Genomic DNA, 21,151 nt, shown 5'->3' on the forward strand with positions numbered 1-21,151 from the left:
ACGAGATCAAGCTGCTCTATAGGCGGCTGCAAGCGATGGCGTGCGCGTGTTCTGATCTGACTTGTCTCGATTGCAGTGTGTCTGATAATGACGAAATGATAGGCTGCATGGAGACCGCAGCGAAGCTCGTCCTTTACTCTCTCATTAGTGCTACCAAACTCCAAAAATTAAGCCTAGCATTCGGAAGACTTGTTGATGGCTATCTTCGTCCAACGTATGGGAGCCAAGAGAGAGAACAGGTGTGAGGCTCCATGATGCTACTTTCACATCTTAGTCTTCACTCGCGTTGGAATCAGATCTGCAGCGTTGAACTAGAGATAGCGACCGATCGGAAGACATTGATGGGTTTTCTGCTTGCGCACAAGGATACGCTTCGCTGTCTCACACTTGTACGCACGTCTCTTGTACGACTGGGAGACTATCGGAATACATGGGAGCCGACTCTTACAGAAATTGGGCAATGCCTTTGCCTAGAGTTCCTCAGTCTCTCGACCCTCTGCGACACTATACAAGACTGGGCGCCAGGTGTTTGTAGGCGCATGCTGTTCGATGTGAAGGATAATGTATGGCAAAGCAAAGAAAGCGAGTTTGAAGCGTATCACAGCGCAGTAGTCGCACGCGTACTTCGAGGGGAAGTGATTGATTCGCTCCAGCCGCATACATAGTCACCCTCGTGCCTGAAGAAGGTACATCTTATTGCGTAAAGTATAACTCAAGACGCTCTTTGTATAGTATGTTGTCGAGCTAGTAATGTCCAGCTTGCGTGCTTTCGGCCATATAGCAAGTGCCTAAATATCGCACGTAAAGGAGACATGCGCGCATTGGAGCGCAGTCGCAGGCGGCACGTAGACAATAGTATAAAAATCGTCGAGGTAGCAGAGGATTGTAGCACCATTGCGGGCGCTTGTAGGCGCCCTAATTACGTTCTGGAATGCCCCCCCCCCCCCTCCCCTCCCCCCATTCCAAAACTAAACTCTGTCAGGCTTAGCGTTAGGGTTCAGCAGAATTCCAGGAGCGTTGAATGAGAGTCTTGCTTACTGGCTGTAAGCGTAATCAGGAGTGCTAGGATTTCAGGGTCATCACACAGCAGTTGAGATACCAAGCAAGCACATAGTTAGCCACCGCTGATAACAACAAAGTTCATCACTACTCTCTATAAGCGTAAGCTGGTCAGACGAAATGTTCAACTGCTGTGTGGTGACCCCGAAATGCTAGCACTCCTGATTACGCTTACAGCCAGTAAGCAATAGGATGCGACTCAAAACGCTGCCCCGCAATCCTTCCAACCATGCCACAGTCACGTGACACGGTCGGCGATCAATATGTCTTGGCGCCATTGAGAAGTTGTTCACAGGGGACCATAGCTCGGTTTGGCATAACGAGTAGGATTGCTGACGGGCGGACGCTACACGTGGTGTGGAGTTGTTGGTGCTTACGATAAACCATCGATATTCTCCATAGTTGCTCTTAGATTCCGTGACTTACGAGACGCTGCCAGCAAAAGATATGGTTGCAAACTCTAGACCTAACGTCTAATATGTACTTAACGAACTTGAGGATGCCTCTGTTCGCCACTTAGCTGCCCACGCTCGCTCTGTTTGAGTCCTGCACCAGCCCCTGACGGTCGACTTGATTGGATAGAGTCTGGGCGGCGCTTCTGCTGGCGGGTGTCTGCGCCCGTCCTCTCTCCATCCTGTGGCCTCTTTGGCGGCCCTATCAGCCACTTCGTTTCCTGGAATGCCGGTTTGGGCTGGGATCCACCTTATTGTCACTGGCCGGTCGATGTCTTGGAGCGTCTTGACCTGTTCTGGAATGTCTGCGAGAATGTATGCTCCTGATCGACCTTCAGCCTTAGCCACTGACCAAATGGCTGCCTGGTTGTCTGTGTAGATGGCTACCTTCCGCCTCTCACCCCCTCGCTCTGCGTACTCTTGTGCTATTTGTAGTGCGAGGCTGATACCTTGTAGCTCGGTGGCGTAGACTGTCGAGGTTGTGTCTGACCCCATGTGCACTGTGCGGGTCTGATGTGTGAGTGGGCATACTGCTGCAGCACCAATCTCGCCTTCTATGCCACTGCCGTCGGTATAGATGCTAAGGCTCTGGCCCTTCTCATGCTCTCTGTCGTGTCGACTGCGTGCTTTGTCGGCGCTCTTGTCTATGTGGGTCTTTGGGCCGTGTCGCCAGGGCGGGGTGATGAAGGGTGGAATTGGCTCCTGTATCTCGAGATCCTGTCTGCGCTGACTCTTCATGTCATCGTATATCTTCTGCCAAGAGTCGACGTGTCTAATGCGGCGTATGCTTGCGCTACCAGGTTGTGACCTGCTTACCTAAAGGTTTAAGATGTACGCCATGTGCTTGCTCGAGAGAAGCCGAGTGATAACGTCGGCGTTGTGCTTCCATATCTGCTGCTCGATTGGTAGGAGATGTGCTTCGACGTCGAGTGCTACTTTGGACGTGGTTTTGTATGCTCCGCATATACCTCTTGCTGCTCTTGCCTGTATGCTTTGCAGGACGTTGAGTGTCTTCTTCGTATATGTTTTGCCCTTGGCGCTGGCATTCGACCAGATGGAGCAGGCATACATCACCTGTGGCAGCGCTGTGGCCTCGTACAGCCTTCGCATATCTGTAAGCGTGATGCCCCAGGTCGAGCCTCCGAGGCAGCTAAGCGCGTTGACCGTCTTTGTCGCTTTGCGTCTGATCTCTTCTACATGTTCTTTCCACTGCAGCTTTGAGTCCATAGTTAGGCCTAGATACTTGCACGTTGGCTTAGGCGTCACCTCGCCCCAGCTGGTCTGCACTGTCCTGTTTCTGTTGATGCGTGTACGCGAGCGTGTGAAGTGAGTTAGCTGGAACTTGTCTGGTGCGAAGACCGAGGCGTGGGTGATGGCCCATCGCTGTGCTTTCTCGAGAACGCGACTTAGCGTGCTGCATGTCTCTGCTGCTGTGTTACCCCATGCAAGGATAGCTATGTCGTCTATGTACCCTGTGGACGTTGTGTTGGCTTCTCTGTTGCACTCGTCTATAAGATCGGCATTGTAGAAGAGATAGAGAGTGGGCGAGAGCGGCGAGCCCTGCGGTATGCCCGTGTTGATTGCGTACTCTTGTGATGTGAAGCCATCTACTACGATCTTGGTGTGTCTGTTGCTGAGAAAGCTTGCAATCCACTTAACTGTCTTCTTATCCACTCTTCGCTTCTGCAGGTTGTGAAGCAGTCGTGGGTGTGAAACGTTGTCGAAGGCGCCCGAGACATCAAGCAGCAGAAGACTACCTACTTGGCCATCACCTTTGTTCCATGCCTGGTAGATCCTGCTTGTGACGGCGTGCAGTGCGTGTTCAGTGGAGCGCATCCTCCTGCCGCCCATATGCGTGTCGGGCAGCACGTGCTGTGTTTCAACTAGGTGGCTAATTCGCCGGGCAATAATAGCATCCATGACTTTGCCGACTGTGTTAAGTAGCGCGATCGGCCGGTATGCTTTGGGTACGGTGTAGTTGTCTTTGCCTGGCTTGCGCAGGACGACCGTGGTCGACTCACGAAAGTGAGAAGGGCAGTATCCTAGGCGCAGGCTGCAGTTGACTATTCTTGTAAGGTGCTCGGTAATCAGCCTCTCTCCTACCTGTAGCGCTCGATTTGCTATACTGTCTGGCCCAGGGGCCTTGAAAGGTGCTGCTGCACGGATCGCGTCTCTCACTTCCTTTTCCGTTACTGCGGGGAACTCGATCTGGCCGCTGTACTCGGCGTCCTGTATGTCTGTCAGGTCTGCTGCTCGCGGGGCGGGGAAGAAGACATCTCGGAACAGAGTTGCTTTATCAGCTGGCTCTGTGACTTCGTGTTCTGTCGTTGGGTGTCGTATGGCAGGCGTGACCCTAGGGGCCACACTGCCTCTTGTCTTGGCCCAGGTTGCGAGCTTCCACAGCTTCTCTGGTGACTGCGCTGCTTCTTCTACTCGGTCTCTATGCATCTGAGTCATTGCTTTGCGAATCACTCTAGCTTTGTGGTTTCTCGCTTCTCGATACGCTTGCCACGTCTCTTCTGTGCCGTGTTGGCTGTGCCGCCTTTTAAGCCTCTTCGCCTCCGCTAGTACTGTCTTGCATTCCGCCGTCCATCCTTCTCTTGCCCGAGCTGAGATGCATACCTGCGGAGTCGCCTTCTCTGCTGCTGTCTTGATGGCAGTAGTCACGTCGCGGACGTAGTTGTCGAGTGCTAGCTTAGTCGTTGGCTTGCGTAGTGGCGGCAGAGTCGCTTTTAGGTCTTCTAGGTACGTCTTCTCGGTCATGCGCTTCTAGTTCCTCTTTGTCGTCTCTTGCATAGATTGCACCGCCATATCGAGCACTGTGCTTATAGGCAAGTGGTCAGAGTCGTGGTCGAGGTCGCGGTCTACCTCACTTCTGATCATCCTGTCGACGAGGCCGACAGTGACGAGGCATAGATCGATGGTGGTCTGCCGTGCCGCTTCTTCGTATGTGATTGTCCCGGCCGCTAGCATATTGCTAAGATCAAAGTCTTCTATGACTGCTATCAAGTCTTCTGCCTGTGGGTCAATGTGTCTAACGTTCTGTCCTCCCCACAAAGGGTGATGCAGATTGAAATCGCCTAGCAGGATCTGCTCATTGCTGCTGTGCTTCTCGAGGACTGCGCGGACATGTACAAGCGTAAAGCCTATAGGACCTCCGCCTCCTACTGCGTTGCAGATGTTGTGAATCGCTACACTCTGCTGCTCTTGTTGGTCTGCTAGGCTCAATGACGAGAGAACAGACGTCTCTCGAGTGTTCCTTGAAGCGCCATCTATTGTGGTCAATTCTCTTGTTGACGAAGAAACGGACCCTCGCTGGGCCTTCTTCGTCTGCTGCCGCCGGATAGCAGAGGTGGAAAACGTCCTTTGCTGGGTGGTGAGTGGTCGCCATGTACGGGTTCCTCCATGGTTCCTGGATGGCCAGAATGTCGTACTCGTGTATCCGGGGGTCTCGCAGCAGCGTCGCCATTACTATGTCTCTCGACTTGCGTACGTTGTACTGTAGTATGCTTAGTGTGTTGTACTGATTCATGCTTCTGTCTCGCAGTCGATCTCCATGTGCTGGGTGTTGCTTTGGGTCAGCCGCATGTTGGCGCTGATCGCCTCTAATGCTCTGCGGCTCGGCATAATCGTTCTCTGTGGTCGCTGACTGCTCATCCCTGCCGGCAACGCGTTCTCCTGGTCTGTTGTATCGATTGCAGTTCCCGTGTTGGTCCGCTTCTGTCCTCGTTGGGCCTGCGACCGGCTCCTTGTGGGCTGCGTAGGCTGTGTCGGCGCTGTGTTTTGGCTAGACCTGCTTCTAAGGATAGTAGTAGGCATTTCGGGCTGTACTTTTCTTCCCCTCATCTCCGGTACGAAGTGATACTGCGGCCGCGTGTCGTAGGCCATCTTCGCTTTGGCCATCTCGTCCTTCCTAGTAGGGCACTGTCCGCTCCACGCTTCGTGCTCGCCGCGGCACAGCGTGCACTTCCTGGATATAGTCCGGTCTGACTTGGCTGGACAGTCTCGGGTGTCGTGCTCCTGCGCACAGAAGCCACATGCTGTTGCTGCCTTGCACTGGGTTCCTATGTGGCCGTATTTTTGACACTTAAAGCACTGCTTCACGCGGCACTGTCGCTCGTATCGCTCGCATTGGAACACCTCACCCTGCCAGACAAGACCCTCGTCAATAATTTTGTTGGCGTCTTCTGGTCGAGTAAACTCAATCGTGATGGTCGATGCAGTCTTGGCGGTAGCGTCTCTAGTTAGCCATCCTATGTGGCGGATCTCAGCCTGCGGATGAACGGTCTGTTGTCCTGCAAGATCTGGCTTCTGTTGTCTTCGAACCTGTCCATGTTCATTGTGCTGCTGCGTATGCCGTGGGCGAGCACGCCGTACGTTGGGATCTGTATGCTGGCGCCGTGGCCGATGCGCGCGGCCCAGTCGTCTCCGAACTGCCGCAGTGCTTCGACCTCGGTGCTGGTGGCTGCCTTGACGCTGAGGTCGCCGCTCTTGAGCTGGTTAGAGGAAACGATCTTCACGCCTATAATTTTCTCATTGCCGCTCTGCTCAATTGCACGCTCGACGTGGGCTTTAAGATTACGTGGGTTCATTGCCCGCAGGGCCTGCACAGTGAGCGGATCTCTGATATTCACGATGACCTCACGTTGTGTTTGCACGATAGGTGCTCTACGACTCTGTGTATTGTATGTACCTGCTAGTGGAAGGCTTCTTGCTGCCGCCGCAGCGTACGATGTTGGCCCATTCGTCTACTGCTGCTGCTGTGGTGCTTTGTTCTTGATCTCTCTTGCCATTTCCAGAGTAGCCTTGCCCACTTGTGTTGCCTCTTCGGCTGCCGCTCTCGCCTCTTCTCTGTACTGCAACGTCTTCAGGATCGAGATGGAGACATCGCGTAGTGGTAGCTACAACGCATATGTAGTGTTCAGGTAAGCCACCAGCCAAAGTTGAATGAACACACCTAACGTATTTCAGGCCCCCTCCCCACAAACCTATCCCTTGTGAAAGGCTGCGAGTTGGTGCTGCACATGTGCGGTGTGAAGTACGCCCACCTCTTGCTGCTACTATCCCAAGTTCTATCAATCCCGCGAAGAAGTATTACGAGCTCACCATACTTTCTGCGAAGCAGGTCGAGTTTGGTGTCAGAGTGGCGGAGAAGGCCATGATTGCTATGCACACCGTCGAGCCACCTGCAAAGAATGGCGTTCACGTGATGCTCAACGTGAAGCGTAAACAACTTGATGTTCTGTTTTCACTTCGAATTCCAGTGGACGACCAGATGCGAAAGTTTCGCTTCCCTTTACCCATTTCTCTGATCTCATACATTTACAAAACCAAAGACAACACTGGCCAGCCGTCTCTTGTCATTCCATTCGACTCCACGCCATGTTTCTACATGCAGAAAATCGAAGGTGAAGACCTAGGCGATGGGCGAAAGCAACCAAGCTTCTCTAGGACAAATAAGATCTGGAGTGATTGGGATACTTGGTACCGAGTTACTGACATCGTTGATGGAGCCATTCGAGCAGTTCTCCGGCCTACTCCCGTAATGAATTATAGAGACACTGCTATCATCGACATTGGTACGTAAACATCCAAATTGATCTTGAAAAGCCCCTGCTAACCCAACCAGGTCGATGGACCAACTATCGCCTTATATTCGATAATTCATCATTTAGTGGCCTGCGGACCATGGGGTGGACATCAAAGATCTCATTGACTATCCTACCAAGCGGAAAATCCCTTCGCCGCTGTGGAGTCTTCTGTCAGAGGAAATCTACGGTACGCACCCACATCTCGATGTCACACCAAGTAACCAGGGGATGGATTTCACCAATATCTTCGCAAGACAGGCTCATCTGAGTTTTCCGGTACGCTACCAGCTTGAAGTCTGCCTTTCAAACGGGTATATCAAAGAACACAATATCACGATTGCGTTCTTGAAGAAGTTAGAGGCGCTAGAGAGCCAACAAGCCGTGCACATATTGGAGAAGGTTGCTGACAGGCAGAAAATCTACTATGATTCTATGGAGATTTTCGATATCCCGATCAAAGGTATAAAAAGAAAGATGCCAAGCTACTGTCTTCTGCGGCGATTGGTTACCATCACTCCAACCATGATGCATGTGGCAACTCCGGTGATGGAGACATCCAACCGCATCATTCGCAAATACGAAGCGGATGCTAATCGGTTTATTCGAGTAAGATTCACGGACGAGAAGAACGAGGGTCAGCTGCGAAACCAGCCAAACGGTAGGGCTGAAGCAGTATTTGACAGCGTTTTTCGCGCCATGAAGAATGGTATCGTCGTTGCCGGACGATACTATCGCTTGACTTTTTTCTCCCCGTCTGCTATATAGCGTATCGGATCAATAATCTCAGAAAAGAATGGCAGGCCACACCCCAACCTGCCAGAATCGGGTATCAAAAAAATTGACTTTACAGTCAAAGTACGTCATAAAAGGATTCGGGTGGACCTCTGCGAGACCCTGTTGAACCCTGAAAAATGAGTTTCTAGCATTTGGAAATTCACAGTTCCGTGAGAATGGCGCCTACTTTTACGCGCCTACATTGTCAAAGTCGGCAAACGATATCCGTATGTCTCTTGGGGAATTCGATCATATCAAGACCGTGTCCAAGTTTGCAGCGCGTCTGGGTCAATGTTTCTCTACAACACGCGCGATGGGGGTTACTGTGGAGCTTACCACAACTCCAGATAAGAAGCATAACAATTTCATCTTCACAGATGGAGTTGGAAAGCTCTCTCCATTTCTGGCCCAAATGGCAGCTCAGGAACTTGGCCTGGTCAACGCATTTACTGATCCACCTTCCCTCTTCCAGTTTCGACTTGGAGGAAGCAAAGGAGTTGTCAGATAAGTGGCAGAATTCGGGTGTCCGCGAGCACCTGGATTCTGTGATCCTAGCCAATTAGCAATCAGCGCTAAGGCCGACCCCTAATCAGGGGTATACCAACATGAGACAAGTAGCTAGACGCGCCCACGCGTCGCCTATCGCAGGACATCAGATCAATCAATACTACGAGTTTCAATCAACCAGTTATTACAGTCTTTTATCACAGTGATCCAAATCAGCCCTTGATCAAATATCACGAACAGTCTGACAGGGGTACTTGCACTCGACCCGAAACTGAAACGTAACCAAGTTAAAATTCGACCGAACCAATACAAGTTTCGGGCTCCTTATACCGGCCTTGAGATCATCCGATCATCTTCCTTTGCGACACCATATTTCAACCGGCAGATCATTCTCGTTCTGTCATATCTCGGCGTCCAAGATGCGGTTTTCCTTCGAAAACAAGAAGATATGATGAACGAATATTCGAGAGCAATGGCTGATGAGACGACCGCCTTACAGAAACTCAGAAAGAACATCGACATTAATGCAAAGACGGGTTTCGTGCTACTATGCATATGCCTTCGATGATGATATAATGACCTTTACTGTTGGGATTGCTGACCTGTAAGAAGATTTCTGGCAAGGTCGCTAACTTTCCATCCCTAGTAGCATCACGTCTGGATCGAGGGTCGTTAAAATGCTCTTTGAGCTTCTTAGTCTCGTCAACACAGCCGAGCAAGAAAGCGCCATTATCAATAGCAATGCGTGCCTTCTCCTTCAAGTTCTTGATAGTGCAAGCTCTCCAAAGTGCGAGCAAAGACATGATGAAAGGCTCACGAGATCCCATGAAATCATCCAAAACCATCGCAGCCATGGTCAAGGTGATCTGGTCCGGGAGATGTTCGAGTGGTCCGCGCAGTGAATGTCGAAGAACCTCATCATCTCAAAAATGTCGTGGTATTCCCTTAGACTGGGGATCGCGGCCTTGCAAACATGTGCTCTGGAGGTGATCTTGATGGAGATGATTACATGGTTCTATGGGGCACAGATCTGGTACCAGAACGCATCAACGAGCCGCCTATGGATTTTACGCCAGAAAAAGCATTATAGATTGACGGCCCGATTCCTGCATTAGACATGGGTAGGTTCTTCGTCAACTACATTAAAAACGATGCTCTCGGCCCAATTGCTCATGCGCATCTTGCGCAAGCTGATTTCAATGAAAACGGCGTTGGTGATCCAATCTGTCTCGAACTGGCCGAGCTGCATTCGAGAGCAGTGGACTTCCCCAAGAGCGGCATACCAGCTGAGATGAAGCGCGAACTCAGGCCCAAGAAATGGCCGCATTTCATGGAGAAGAAGTATCTATCTCAGCATCAGATTTATAAGTCCAAGAAAATTCTCGGCCTTCTCTACGATGAGGTAAAATTGATCGACTTCGAGCCCCAGTGGGAGAATCAGTTTGATAAGCGCATCCTGGAGGCGTTCGACCTCGATCAAGAGCTATTGGACAAGGCGGCGAGTCTCAAGCTCTCATACGACGAAGCACTCCGACCACTGATGGCCAAACACGGTATTGTAACAAATTGCCATGGAATTATTTGTTACTCTAGCGCACATCGTGGGTCTTGGAACGTGAAAAGGGTTGAATGTGCTAGAAGAAATCATCGTGTATGGCGCTGCTTTCACAAAGTCTTATGCAACTTGTTAGTTAACTATTTAACTAGTTGGGTAATTAACTAACTAGTGTAACCGTAATTTAAAACCGTGATGCGGGATCTATAGTGCCCCAATCTTTACATTGCCAATTTTCTTGATGGCTGATAAAACCTTGGCCCTATCCCCTGTTGTGACAATATCCAGCATTGCATCGAGGTCCTCATCAGAAAGCACAACGACATCCATATCCTTTCTATACGTGAAGCGCATAACGTGCATCCCTCCGTGATGGGATGTAGGAGTTCCCATGATTGGTAAGCTATGGTCTTCGCCGTGGTCAATGGTTGAAAATCTTCATCTCATCTGTCATCTTTGTTGTCTTGGTCGTCTAGCTCCACTAGATCATATTTTATATCCCCATTCTCGTAGATAATGAGCGACTGTTTATCAATCATCCCTCCGAGTCTTTTTTCAGAGGTGCGGCGTTCCCAGTTGTTACCACATCAAGAGTAACAATTTGATTTATTTTTACCTTGTCCACCTGGTCTTAAGTAATGTGTGGTATTATACAGTGCGAAGCTTCGAAGAACCGGTAGTAATATCTTCTGGTGAGAACGATGAAATAAAAATCACAATGGTACTGCCGCAGCGCTTCAATGGGAACAAATCGCCTTTTGTACGACGGTCCTTCAGTATAATGAGCTTAGTGTAGTTAATCGTAGGAGTAAGTAATGTCAAAGTAGCAGAAGCCGCAGAAGCCGCAGAAGCCGCAGAAGCGCTACAGAGTGTACAGTCGCTAGCGATTGCGGCTTCACCCATGCAGGCAGCATTCAAAAAGTTTCGTCATCGTGAGACTGAAAATTGACCAATCATGTTCAGTTGATTGACCGTGCTAAGCTATGTACGGAAGTTGGGGCTGCTCAAGTATGCTGCGCAGCTGCGCGCAAGGTTGAAGCTGCAATCGCTGATCACTGTACATACATAACTAGCGTCAATTTCATGAAGGCACTAAGTTAGGACATGTAATGCTGACAGTATTTAGTTAATTATACTACTTGGGGATATGCTTGTTTCCAATTGTCTTAGTGTTATTGCTCACATACGTGTACGGAAACGCATATGCATGTAAGATAGAGCAAAGGGACTAACTAGCTAACACATTTTCGCAACTAGTGCTATCCACGGTGCTCTTGTGGCGACTGCTGCCTGAACATGGCTTTGGCAACCTTGCTTTTTAACACTGATGGACCAGCCTCTACTTCCAGTAAAGTACCCTTTCGCTTTCGACCACGGCTTGTCGTGCTTGTAGATTTTGTGGCTTCTGCTACTTCTTGCGTAGCACTCTTACCCTTCCGACGATGTTTACCTTTAGCCTCTTTCGCCGCAACCTCCTCCGCTCGTTTCTATCTCGACAAGGGCTGCCATCAAAACCTTAATCGGTCCCTGCCAAGGCGAATATAATCACCCCCCGGTCGAAAGATAACATCAAGCATAATTGTATCACAGCTAATACGGAATCTCCTGCTTTGTTGTTTCTCAGCTTCAGAAGCCATTGGCTGTATTATTGGCTCATCCAGCCTTCTGACATGCTCTCAGCGCCTAGATATTAGATCACATCAATATTGATCGGTATGGCATGTCAATAGCATGTCATAACCAATACGACACACCTTGTCTTGTCTCCCGCTGTTTCCGCCCCCCCAACTGAATGTTTGCCGATGGTGGGATATGAACTGTATAATAAACTCACCGAATCCCCCTCTCTACTAGCTGCTGAGTACAATTTTGTGAAATAAAATTGTACTTACCATGGTCTTCCTAGTCCCCATTGCTGTTTCCCTCCTGGCCATCGCTTTCCTGCGCGTTTTAATGAAGCTTTGGCTGAACAGATATGTCCTACCTCTGCCGCCAGGGCCCAAAGGACTCCCGATCCTGGGAAATGTCAGCGACATGCCCAAGCCGGGTGTACTCGAATGCCACCACTGGTTTGAGCACAAGAAAAAGTACGGGCCTATCTCTTCTGTGACTGCCATGGGCCAAACCATAGTCATAATCAACGACGCTACTATCGCTCTGGATCTCTTGCGTGGCCGCTCTGCCATCTACTCTTCACGACCTAGCCTTACTTTTGCCAGTGACATGTAAGTATTTCCCATTATGCCATCTACAGTCGAAAATAATTAAGTCGGTGCTAGGGTAGGCTGGCGCCATGTAACCGCCATGATACCCTACAGCGATACCTGGAAGATCCACCGGCGCAACATCAAAAATATCACAAGCACAGCCACTTCGCTCGCGGAATTCGACCGCATCCAGGAAACTGAAACCGCGCACTTTCTCGCCAATCTGCTCGAGGCACCGGAGCGTTTACTCGATCATATAAGATATGAAACTGGCAGTGTTATTTTGAAGATTGTATATGGGTATGATTATAATCGACATGAGGGGGATCCGCTGGTCGATATGGCGGAGACGACGGTGGCGCAGTTTGCAGAGGCTTTAGTGCCGGGGAGGTGGGCGATTTCTAATATCTTTATTTTATCTAGTAAAATACCTCCCCAACTGGGCCCCAGGAGCAGGCTTCAGAAAGACAGCCCAAGCGATGTCCGACCAACTAATTCGATGCGTAAACCAACCCTACGGTTTCGTAAAGCAGCAAATGCATGAGGAAAGCCAAACACCATCTTTCCTCTCGCAATGCATCGCCACCATTGGTACAGACGCTGACATGGAATTCATACATAAATGGACGGCGCTAGCACTCTATCTTGGGGGCGCGGATACTGTACGTAATTTCCCCCTGCGTTCGCGTTTCCAAACTAAACCCGATAGACTGTTTCAGCCCTCAGCACATTCTTCCTCGCCATGTCCCTCTTCCCCAGCATCCAAGTGGCGGCCCAATCCGAACTTGACACCGTCCTCGGCGTCCCCCCTCGCCTCCCCACAGCCCAAGATCTCCCTCGCCTCCCATACATCGAAGCTGTCGTAAAAGAAACACTCCGCTGGCATCAAGTCGCTCCTATGGGTCTCCCACATACAAACACCTCATCCGACACCTACTCTGGCTACCATATCCCACAGGGCTCCATTCTCCTCGCTAATATCTAGGCCTTCATGCACAATCCCTCGACCTACCGCGATCCTTTTATCTTCCGTCCAGAACGGTTTTTAGGTCCGGAGGCGGAATCAGATCCAAGAAGTCATGTTTTTGGATATAGGAGACGGATTTGCCCAGGGAAGTACATGGCGGAGAGGGCGTTGAAGGTTACAATTGCGAATACTTTGGTGGTGTTTAGTATAGAGAAAGAGGGAGAGATAGAGACGACGTTTTGCCCAGGGTTGCTGAGTCATCCTAGCCCATTTAAGTGTAGTATTAGGGCTAGGTCAGGGGTGAATGAGGTGGTGGTGAGGGGGTTGAAGGAAAGAGTCATGGGCACAGGGGGACGGTAGTGGAGATGCGGAGGAGTTGAAGGGGGTGAGGTGGTAGAGAGGTAAGTAGATATTTAGGCGTGATTGAATGATTCATGACATTGCGTTTCCAGCTGATGATGCTGCGCCGTTTCTTGAGTATGCCGACGAGGCGTTTGACTTGTATCCTATTTGGCTGTGTCCGCTGCTCCGAGATGGCAGGATCTCAATGGGGTATGCGAAACCATTCAGTGGGCTGGTTGGCGACAAGCAAGTAGAGGGGTATGGAGACTGGGATCTCAGTGTTGGGCTGTGGGGCCAGTATCCATCATCTAATCAAGCAGAATTCGTCCGTGCGAACCGTAAGATCGAAGCGAAGATGCGGGAGCCGGGCGGTTTGAAACGACTCTACTCGCGCGTGTTTTACAGTGAAGATGAGTGGCGGCAGGTCTACGACAAGCACGAGTACGACGAACTCCTTCGGAAATACTCCGCCAAGTCTCTACCTTTAATATAGAACAAAGTCAAGGACCGAGGGCGGAAACAAGACTTTGGCACGGGAGTTAAGGGCTTGTTAAAGAGGCTTGTGAGAAGCAATGTGTTCTTATCCAGTCTCTATGGTATAAATAAGGCGATGAATGGCGGCGACTACATACTGAAGAAGCAGTAGGCCGCTTGAGGCTTGTCAATATATATAGGTGTATAGGTGCATATAAAACAGATCGAAATCCCTAAGGAAACCCTTCCTTGGCCTACTCCAACACCAACTACATGCCGTACTAGCTGTTATCAGTAGATGCACCAGTTTTGTTGCCAGTCGAATGTCAACACTCAGTAAAGCTTGCCGGTGCCTTGTTGGGATATCGTAGGAAGATCTCAAAGAAAGCTTTGAGGCAGTTTGGACTGTCTTGTAAGTTTCTAGCCTCTGACCTATTAGGTCATACAAGTATGCCTTATGGCTTGCAAATTAGTTAACTAATGAATCTTTTACTCTTTGTTTGCTATGTTATAAGCCTAATAGATTTCTAGAATTATCGAAACAGTAAGCTTTCCTATTCTCAAATAGTGGGCGAACATTTACGAACCTGACCGTGCCTCTTATAGAAGACGAGGGTGCTAAAGGTCAACGTAGATGGTCGTCGTCAAACAAGGATAGCCAAACTAGAAAGAGTTTACAAAGGTTTGAACATCGACATCTCTAAAAGGGTGTTAGCGTGAGGGCTTAGTTCGCGTAGCAAAGTCCGTAATTATTAGTAAGTGAGCTTGAGCTGATTTGATACTACAGAAGTATACGTAGCTGCATCAATACCCAGACAGGGTTTCATGCATAACACGCTATGGAGATACTACCTTGTGGTACAAGAGCATCTGTCCGCAACGACTCATATGCTCGGCACTTGATCTAGCATCTCCACAACGTGCTCCTTAAAATCACCTTTGCCCCATTCAATTATCCGACCTAAACAGTTTATGAACTCTTTCGCATGGCCTCCTATTGTAGTACGCCAGCTCTTAAGGTTGAGCATATGAAAGTTGTCGTTAAGCTTAAAATGCACCCATAGCTCGTGTGTAGGCCCTTCAGTCACAATAGAGAAACATAGTGCCAGCGCTGGAGACAGTTCTGCTAGTGTTGGCAACGGCGATACTTGCTCTGGGCGAAACTTGGGACTGCGTGCTGCTTGGCGAGCCAGATCCTCCTGAATCTTCAGAATGCAGGCACCACCAACAGCGGCTTGGTTCTGCGCAGCGGTAAGAGTGACGTTTGCCTTTAACTCTACGATCATGAACGGAAACCGGAGACCAATCTGAGCTGCATGAGGATCGCTTAAGATAAGCTTGCAAGCATGGTAATCGTAGAGCAGATTCTGATGCCGTTCCGTAAATGCTTGGTGTGCGAGTCCAACTGTCATGTCTGGTTTTGGAGTTGTGATGTGGTACATGCTTGCTATTTCGGTACTCATAGTTGACAAAGAGTGTGGAGATGCCGGCGTCACCTCAGAACCATCGGCGTCGGTCTCCATGGCAAGGCTTGGATCAATGTTGGGGGTATTAGCTTGCGGTGGTTCTTGCTGCCGTACTAGACGCTTTGGTTTCAGATGCGAGTTCCAAACTATAACGAAGAATTAGCATCCCACTTGACACATTCTTGGGCATGCACAGTAAGCTCACCTTTCTCGGACACGTTGGTTTCAAGTACGCCTCCCAACCGTTGAGTCATTTTCTTCACAACATTAAAGAGGCAAATTTGCCAGTCGGCCTCGAGGGCACATTTGCTGGCAAGACGTTGTGATTCTGTCGCGAATTCGTCTACTAGCTCGCTGAAAAGCAGCTGCATTCCAAGTTCGTTTGGTGCTGGCACTTGGTCTTCCCAGAACGCGATACCGAGGATTTGTCGTACATACTCATCACTCCCAGATGGCAGCGCAACTGACTGGTCAATATAGACACCGGAAGCGCGCAAGTTCACCAGCCGATATGTTTGTACAGTAGTCGTCTTCGAGGTCTGAGTGTCTGACGTATGCGTGGATTGTCTGGAGCTGCGGCGCTCGCGAGTGTATGTTCTTCGAGGTGTATGCGTGGACTTGCTTTGGGGTGTGGGAGTGAATGGACTTGGGGGTCTTGGAGCCATTGTATGTGGCTCGTAGTCAGATCTAAGGTTGTCTAGCCAGTGTCTGACAAAAGCTAGATTACGCTCAGAATTTTGTTGGAAGGTATGCGTGGATGTATGCTGGCGGCTTTGTTGGTCGATAGACAATGTTGATGTCAGCGACGGTGGCTTCCATGTTGGTATGCACATGCTAAGTGCAGCAGCGCTGCTCCTGGTACGGCGATGAAGTGCTTTCCCGATATCGCTGTCAGACCCCCGTCGCTTCATCGTGGGGAGAATGTGCTTGTTTTGGTAGCCGTTGTATAGGTCAGGCTTGGATGATGATCGCTTTGACTTGAGCAGGTAAAGTCTCGTTCTCTAGGTATCTCAGCAAAATTAGTAAGCGCAACGTCATAGTGATGGACAGAGCAGGAAGCTCTGAAGAACATACTAGGGCAAGGTTGCTTGCGTTTCGCGAAATAAGAATGGACTACGGGCGAGGAAAGGGCTTATTTTACGAAATCGCCAATACGAAAAGCGCTCTCGGTAAGCCTGAGCAACTACTGGTTCTCTATTGGGGTAATCGTAAATGCAGCCTACGTGTTTGCCGCTTGCCGATATTCGATGCTGAGGTAAGGGGTTTGGTTCGAGCGACTAGCTGCCTCGTGAGTCCTTATAGCTCTGTCTAGAGATGCTGCAATATATTAGGTTCTTGTTGAGCTGTTTAGCGCCACAAATAGTGAATGACTTACTGCGTAGAGTGACCGCAAGTAGAATTTGGTTAATGCCTCTCTGGTCCATGTCCATCGTGGCTAGTATAGAACTTTTCGACTGTAAGGTTTGGTCAGGTGCCTGCCGGGCGGGGGGGGGGGGGGGGGGGGGGGGTTGTTTTGGCCGCAGCGGGTTGTCATCTCCATCGCGGCTGGGCTACTAGAGCACCAAAATTGGATTATTAGGGTGGCACCAGCACTAGGTCATTGAACAATGAAATAGGCATGTTACAAAACGATGTACATAGAGCGAGATCGATAGCTGGCGATAAAAGTAAGTTTAGTAGCAAGGTGGTGGCAAAGTTAGCAGTGAGGTGAGGGCGATAGTAGTAACTAAGGTCTGTGCGTAGTAGTACGTAACTAGTAGAAGCTTTACTACCCCAACAAGACAAGTAAATATCTTCCCAAGGTATACAGGGTCTTAACATATCGCTACAGCGCAATATTTGCTATTATCATCACTAAAGTTCGTTATCAGGCTCACCTCGCTCGTCACCACGACTCTCAACATTTACCCGCCCTTTACCCTTACCCAAGCTTGAATTTCATCTACCCTCAACTACCTTGCCAGCATGGGCTCATTCAATGAGCTCGGGCAATCTAAGCAGGCGTATAACCTCCAGCATATACACCGTGCATTCTGTCCAGAGTCTACATTGTTCCAATTTCATTGCGCAAAGACAGATGTTTTAGCGCTTGAGGAGATTATGTTGGTAGTAGTAAAGAAGGGAAAGGAACTGCTTTGGTAGTTATGTAGGAGAAAGAAGGGTACGGGTCTATGGTTGCATTATGACGTAAAAGACGACATAGTAGCTAGTTACAATACATATTTGAACTTCATAGCCAGCGCAATGAATTGCGGTCACGACATCGCAGCGTTAAAAAAACATCAATCTTGTACCTTGCGTGGTCTTTCGAAGAACCATTCCCGTTTCTCTGCAGACCTTGTCATATCCTCAACCTGAAGTCCCTCCACCATTGGCCTGTACAAGAAGCATCGACGCATTTGTGACGCTGCATGCATCTGCTTCGAAATGCGCACCTCGTCTGATGGAAATAAACCTGGCTCAAGAAAGATCATATGGTTCGCGCACGTGAGGTCAATTGCTGGTGAGACTGCATCCTGGACCGCGACTAAGATACGAGGGGCTGCGTTATTCGCCGGCATCGCAGGTACTGGGTTATTTGCCATGGTAACATCCTCATCATCCAAGAGCGCATCATGTTTTGTCGGGGTTTGGAATTCATGAATGATCTTCGCCTTGAGGTTTGCATCCATGTTTGATGTGAGCAGCGTAATGCCCTCATGCCCAAAGCGCTGTTCGATGATTGATGTGATGATGCGGCAGACAAAATTTGCCTGCACCAGAACAACAATCTTCTCGAGAGTGTCGTTTACTGATCCAGAATGTGGGTCGGGAGTGGATTGATCGATGCTTTCAATGGTTGTGATCAACCAATTGATTTTAGCATCGTCTTTAATTATCCCTGCAACATAGTTGAATAACCAATCACCTTTTACAAATTGATTTTTTTCAGTCACTGCGTTGGAGAGGTTGAAACGTAAACATATGTCTTCTTGGTGATCTAGTTCGTTGGAAATATCGGTAGTTGCGGCCCATGTCTGGAAATAGCCGTCAGGGAAAAGCTCTGCCAAGGATGGCATGGTTGCTATGACCTGGGTTGTCGTAAGCATATCCATTAAACGCTGTCTTGTGATAGATGGTATGCTAGAGGTTTCTCCGCTCTCTAGATTTTCCATCCATTCGAAAGCCTCTCTAGCGGCCAAGAAGTTCTCGTTGCATACTTCCATCTGATGGTCGGCATATGTTAATCTCTTCACTATCGATATCGGAATCTGTAATCGTTAGATGACAGAAATCTTTCCGTTGTCGAAGGGAATGATGGTGTCATGAAACCTTCTAATAGACAGTTTGGATAGTAGCTGTCTGAGGTTCTTGTTGTATGTTTTGCATCTGTACTTGTCATACAACACATTGTGTGGATTTTTGCTTTGCCTTGTCTTCTGGATTAAAGCCTCAAGTTCATTGATCGTGTCATTGGGCATAGTCGAAAGACCAGATGTCTCTGCGTACTTCGTCTGGCGTGCAAATTGGTCTTTGATCAACTCGAGATAGGGTAACAACTCCTGGGTTTCTTCCCACCATAAACCGTGCAGGATATAAACTTTCAAAGGATGAAAATTAGGTTGGTTCAAAGAGTTCATGCTTCCTCTGGGTTCATATGTATTGCCGTCATCGATGATGATGAAATCATCTTCTGGAGTGCTGGTTTGGTGTTCAACCGGCAGTCTATGGTCCAGAAAGACCGCTCCGAATTCAATTCCAGGATACACAGCTTTGACATGTTGAAGTAGACCATCAGCCCTAACTCCTCCCCTTCTTATTTCAAGGTATACCCTGTTTGTTTGTGGAATTGAGTACGGTTGTGGTCCATCGATCGGAGTTGAGATGTTCGGTAAGTGAGTTAACGATGTCTTTGCATCTTTCGGGCTACGGAGTATAACCAATTTAGGTGTTAGCGGGCAAGTCGGGTCAAAAGTTGCATCGAACTTTTCTTTCCACTCATTGAATGAGTGCTGGGTGCTGCATATGACGAGAGATGGATGTGTGCATCCTGGAGCAGCATCTCCGCGGAGAGGCATGCCTCCATTTCCGCCCGTTGCCGTTCCTACTGATGTCTCAGCATCCATGATGCAAGGAGCATTCTGCCCCCATAGTAGCAGCAATGCGCTTTTGACCGGATCAAGACCTGCCCCGTCTGCGAGGAACATCACCGGGATGTCTTGCACCATCTTACGCGCTTGAGTAAGCAACATAAGATGGTGCAAGTGAATAGGCTGCTTGATGCCTTGAACCTGAAACGTGTTGGCATCTGACTCACAGCTCGCTAGTAGCTTAAAGAAGTGCTGTGCCTCTTTCCACGTCGCTTCCGTAGGCGGGTTGCATTCAAATAAGCCAGAAACACACGTCTTGAAAGGCCTGTTGGCAAAAAACATGCTCGTCTTTTCCTCTTTCGCTGCTATGTCGCTGCTGGCTCTGATAGGGTGAAACGTTTGAATGGTGTGATTCGGCATAATCTTCATCTTCAGGTTGACAGCATTGTTAAAGTGCTCTTCCAATAAGGCATGCCTTATCCAATTGATATTCGTTGTTACCACTTGGCCGTAATATGCATTAGGGCAGAGTAGATGAATCTCTTCTTTATTGGGGTTGAACGAAATAGGCCGAGACCTGAGCCACTTGTTGACGGCCTTGAACATGTTTTTGGTTTGCCATCCATCAAAGGATCGAATAGACCGTGAGAACTTGCGGATATTCATATTCGTGCCATTCCAGTTCGCATCCCGAGACACAATCAATACCATGTCTTCGATTTGGATGTTGTTTTGATTTCCATTTGCGGCTTCTCTTTCCGGCATCATGTTTCGGATGTTTGATTGTAAGTATTCTGAAGGTATGGATTCCGTGTTGTTTGGCTTGTATGAACTGGATTTCGTCACGGGAGGTTTGTGTGTCGTGGTTTTGTTCTGTACCATCTTCTTGACCGCGTCTTTGTATGTTTCCTGGTGATGAGAGCTCCACCCAGGACTAGCACCCCATGCATCGTATACATTCTGTGTCATGGCTTCAACGAGAGCATTCTGGTCTTGTGGATTCTCTTTGTCGTAGATAGCCTTGAATGCATCCCAACTGCTGCACACGTATTCGACCAGTGTCGTGATATCCGCAGCAATCTGATCTGATTCTTTATGTCCCCATAGACCAACTTTGGCAAGATAAGAAGGGCTGTAATGAACGCCTCTCTTCTGCACTTTATCAGGCGGCGCGATGGAGTTGTCGAATTGGTGGCCGTCAGTCCACGCGCGTGACGCTCCGTTATTACGAAGGATATCACAAAGCTGGAAGCAGCTAATAAGTCCTCGGCCGCTGCGGGGGCGAGTATCGCTCGTGCTTGCGCCTTGTTGACTTGATGATGCAGACATGGTACAGAGTACAAGGCGGGCGTGTGATAATCGCTATACAGTGTGAGTGATGCAGAAGAGAAGCAATGCATGTGAGTGATGAGAACTTACTGGAAGTAACGAGACGCGTGCGAGAATAACGATCGGAGTTGTTGCAGAATGCGCGACAAGCTGTGGTGGTGGTGGTGGTGGTGGTGGTAGTAGTGGTAGTGGCGGCGGTGGTGGTGGTGTTGGAGTGAGCGCGACAGGCAAGCAAACGACTATTTTTGGAGAACTGAAGTTGGGGTTGGATTTTGTTCTCTAAGTTACTAACTATTGATGAGAAAAGAAGCGAGAGTGTTTTGGAGGCGGGCTGAATTAGATTTTGCTGTGGGAGCGG

At 49.2% G+C, this 21,151-nt stretch overlaps 10 protein-coding genes across 10 annotated transcripts; 6 read left to right on the forward strand and 4 right to left on the reverse strand.

The window, feature by feature from the left end:
- Positions 1–71: 71 nt before the first annotated feature.
- On the forward strand, positions 72–665 carry PSV08DRAFT_326228 (uncharacterized protein; the record flags this gene model as incomplete). Its single annotated transcript, XM_066092705.1, has 1 exon — positions 72–665. Exon 1 carries the CDS (start codon positions 252–254, stop codon positions 663–665), a length of 414 nt encoding a protein of 137 aa, XP_065948333.1. The 5' UTR covers positions 72–251.
- Positions 666–1,532: 867 nt separating this feature from the next.
- Positions 1,533–2,006, reverse strand: PSV08DRAFT_186678 (uncharacterized protein; the record flags this gene model as incomplete). Its single annotated transcript, XM_066091931.1, has 1 exon — positions 1,533–2,006. The coding sequence occupies one exon, from the start codon at positions 2,004–2,006 to the stop codon at positions 1,533–1,535; it is 474 nt and encodes a 157-aa protein (XP_065948334.1).
- PSV08DRAFT_150627 (uncharacterized protein) lies at positions 2,007–2,207 on the forward strand (the record flags this gene model as incomplete). The annotated part of the gene is made up of 1 exon (XM_066091829.1): positions 2,007–2,207. A coding segment is annotated over one exon (201 nt), but the record flags the coding sequence as incomplete, so codon positions are not given.
- A 5,898-nt stretch (positions 2,208–8,105) lies between these two features.
- On the forward strand, positions 8,106–9,498 carry PSV08DRAFT_373637 (RNA dependent RNA polymerase-domain-containing protein; the record flags this gene model as incomplete). Its single annotated transcript, XM_066093244.1, has 3 exons — positions 8,106–8,347; positions 8,624–8,924; positions 9,370–9,498. 3 exons carry the CDS (start codon positions 8,106–8,108, stop codon positions 9,496–9,498), a joined length of 672 nt encoding a protein of 223 aa, XP_065948336.1.
- A 2-nt stretch (positions 9,499–9,500) lies between these two features.
- On the forward strand, positions 9,501–10,002 carry PSV08DRAFT_250659 (RNA dependent RNA polymerase-domain-containing protein; the record flags this gene model as incomplete). Its single annotated transcript, XM_066092411.1, has 2 exons — positions 9,501–9,936; positions 9,977–10,002. The coding sequence occupies 2 exons, from the start codon at positions 9,501–9,503 to the stop codon at positions 10,000–10,002; spliced, it is 462 nt and encodes a 153-aa protein (XP_065948337.1).
- A 1,829-nt stretch (positions 10,003–11,831) lies between these two features.
- On the forward strand, positions 11,832–13,130 carry PSV08DRAFT_404508 (cytochrome P450; the record flags this gene model as incomplete). Its single annotated transcript, XM_066093689.1, has 4 exons — positions 11,832–12,163; positions 12,218–12,535; positions 12,696–12,807; positions 12,855–13,130. The coding sequence occupies 4 exons, from the start codon at positions 11,832–11,834 to the stop codon at positions 13,128–13,130; spliced, it is 1,038 nt and encodes a 345-aa protein (XP_065948338.1).
- Positions 13,131–13,539: 409 nt separating this feature from the next.
- On the forward strand, positions 13,540–13,947 carry PSV08DRAFT_379897 (uncharacterized protein; the record flags this gene model as incomplete). Its single annotated transcript, XM_014221406.1, has 1 exon — positions 13,540–13,947. The coding sequence occupies one exon, from the start codon at positions 13,540–13,542 to the stop codon at positions 13,945–13,947; it is 408 nt and encodes a 135-aa protein (XP_014076881.1).
- Positions 13,948–14,812: 865 nt separating this feature from the next.
- PSV08DRAFT_379898 (uncharacterized protein) lies at positions 14,813–16,335 on the reverse strand (the record flags this gene model as incomplete). The annotated part of the gene is made up of 3 exons (XM_014221405.3): positions 16,226–16,335; positions 15,600–15,991; positions 14,813–15,540 (listed from the first exon to the last, which is right to left on the reverse strand). Exons 1-3 carry the CDS (start codon positions 16,303–16,305, stop codon positions 14,813–14,815), a joined length of 1,200 nt encoding a protein of 399 aa, XP_014076880.2. The 5' UTR covers positions 16,306–16,335.
- Positions 16,336–17,676: 1,341 nt separating this feature from the next.
- Positions 17,677–18,453, reverse strand: PSV08DRAFT_373635 (uncharacterized protein; the record flags this gene model as incomplete). The annotated part of the gene is made up of 1 exon (XM_066093243.1): positions 17,677–18,453. One exon carries the CDS (start codon positions 18,451–18,453, stop codon positions 17,677–17,679), a length of 777 nt encoding a protein of 258 aa, XP_065948339.1.
- A 201-nt stretch (positions 18,454–18,654) lies between these two features.
- Positions 18,655–20,793, reverse strand: PSV08DRAFT_187120 (uncharacterized protein; the record flags this gene model as incomplete). Its single annotated transcript, XM_066091958.1, has 1 exon — positions 18,655–20,793. One exon carries the CDS (start codon positions 20,791–20,793, stop codon positions 18,655–18,657), a length of 2,139 nt encoding a protein of 712 aa, XP_065948340.1.
- Between the last annotated feature and the right edge of the window lie 358 nt (positions 20,794–21,151).

This window comes from Bipolaris maydis, assembly GCF_028858645.1.
Source record: "Bipolaris maydis strain C4 unplaced genomic scaffold PSV08scaffold_13, whole genome shotgun sequence".
Taxonomy (NCBI): domain Eukaryota; kingdom Fungi; phylum Ascomycota; class Dothideomycetes; order Pleosporales; family Pleosporaceae; genus Bipolaris; species Bipolaris maydis.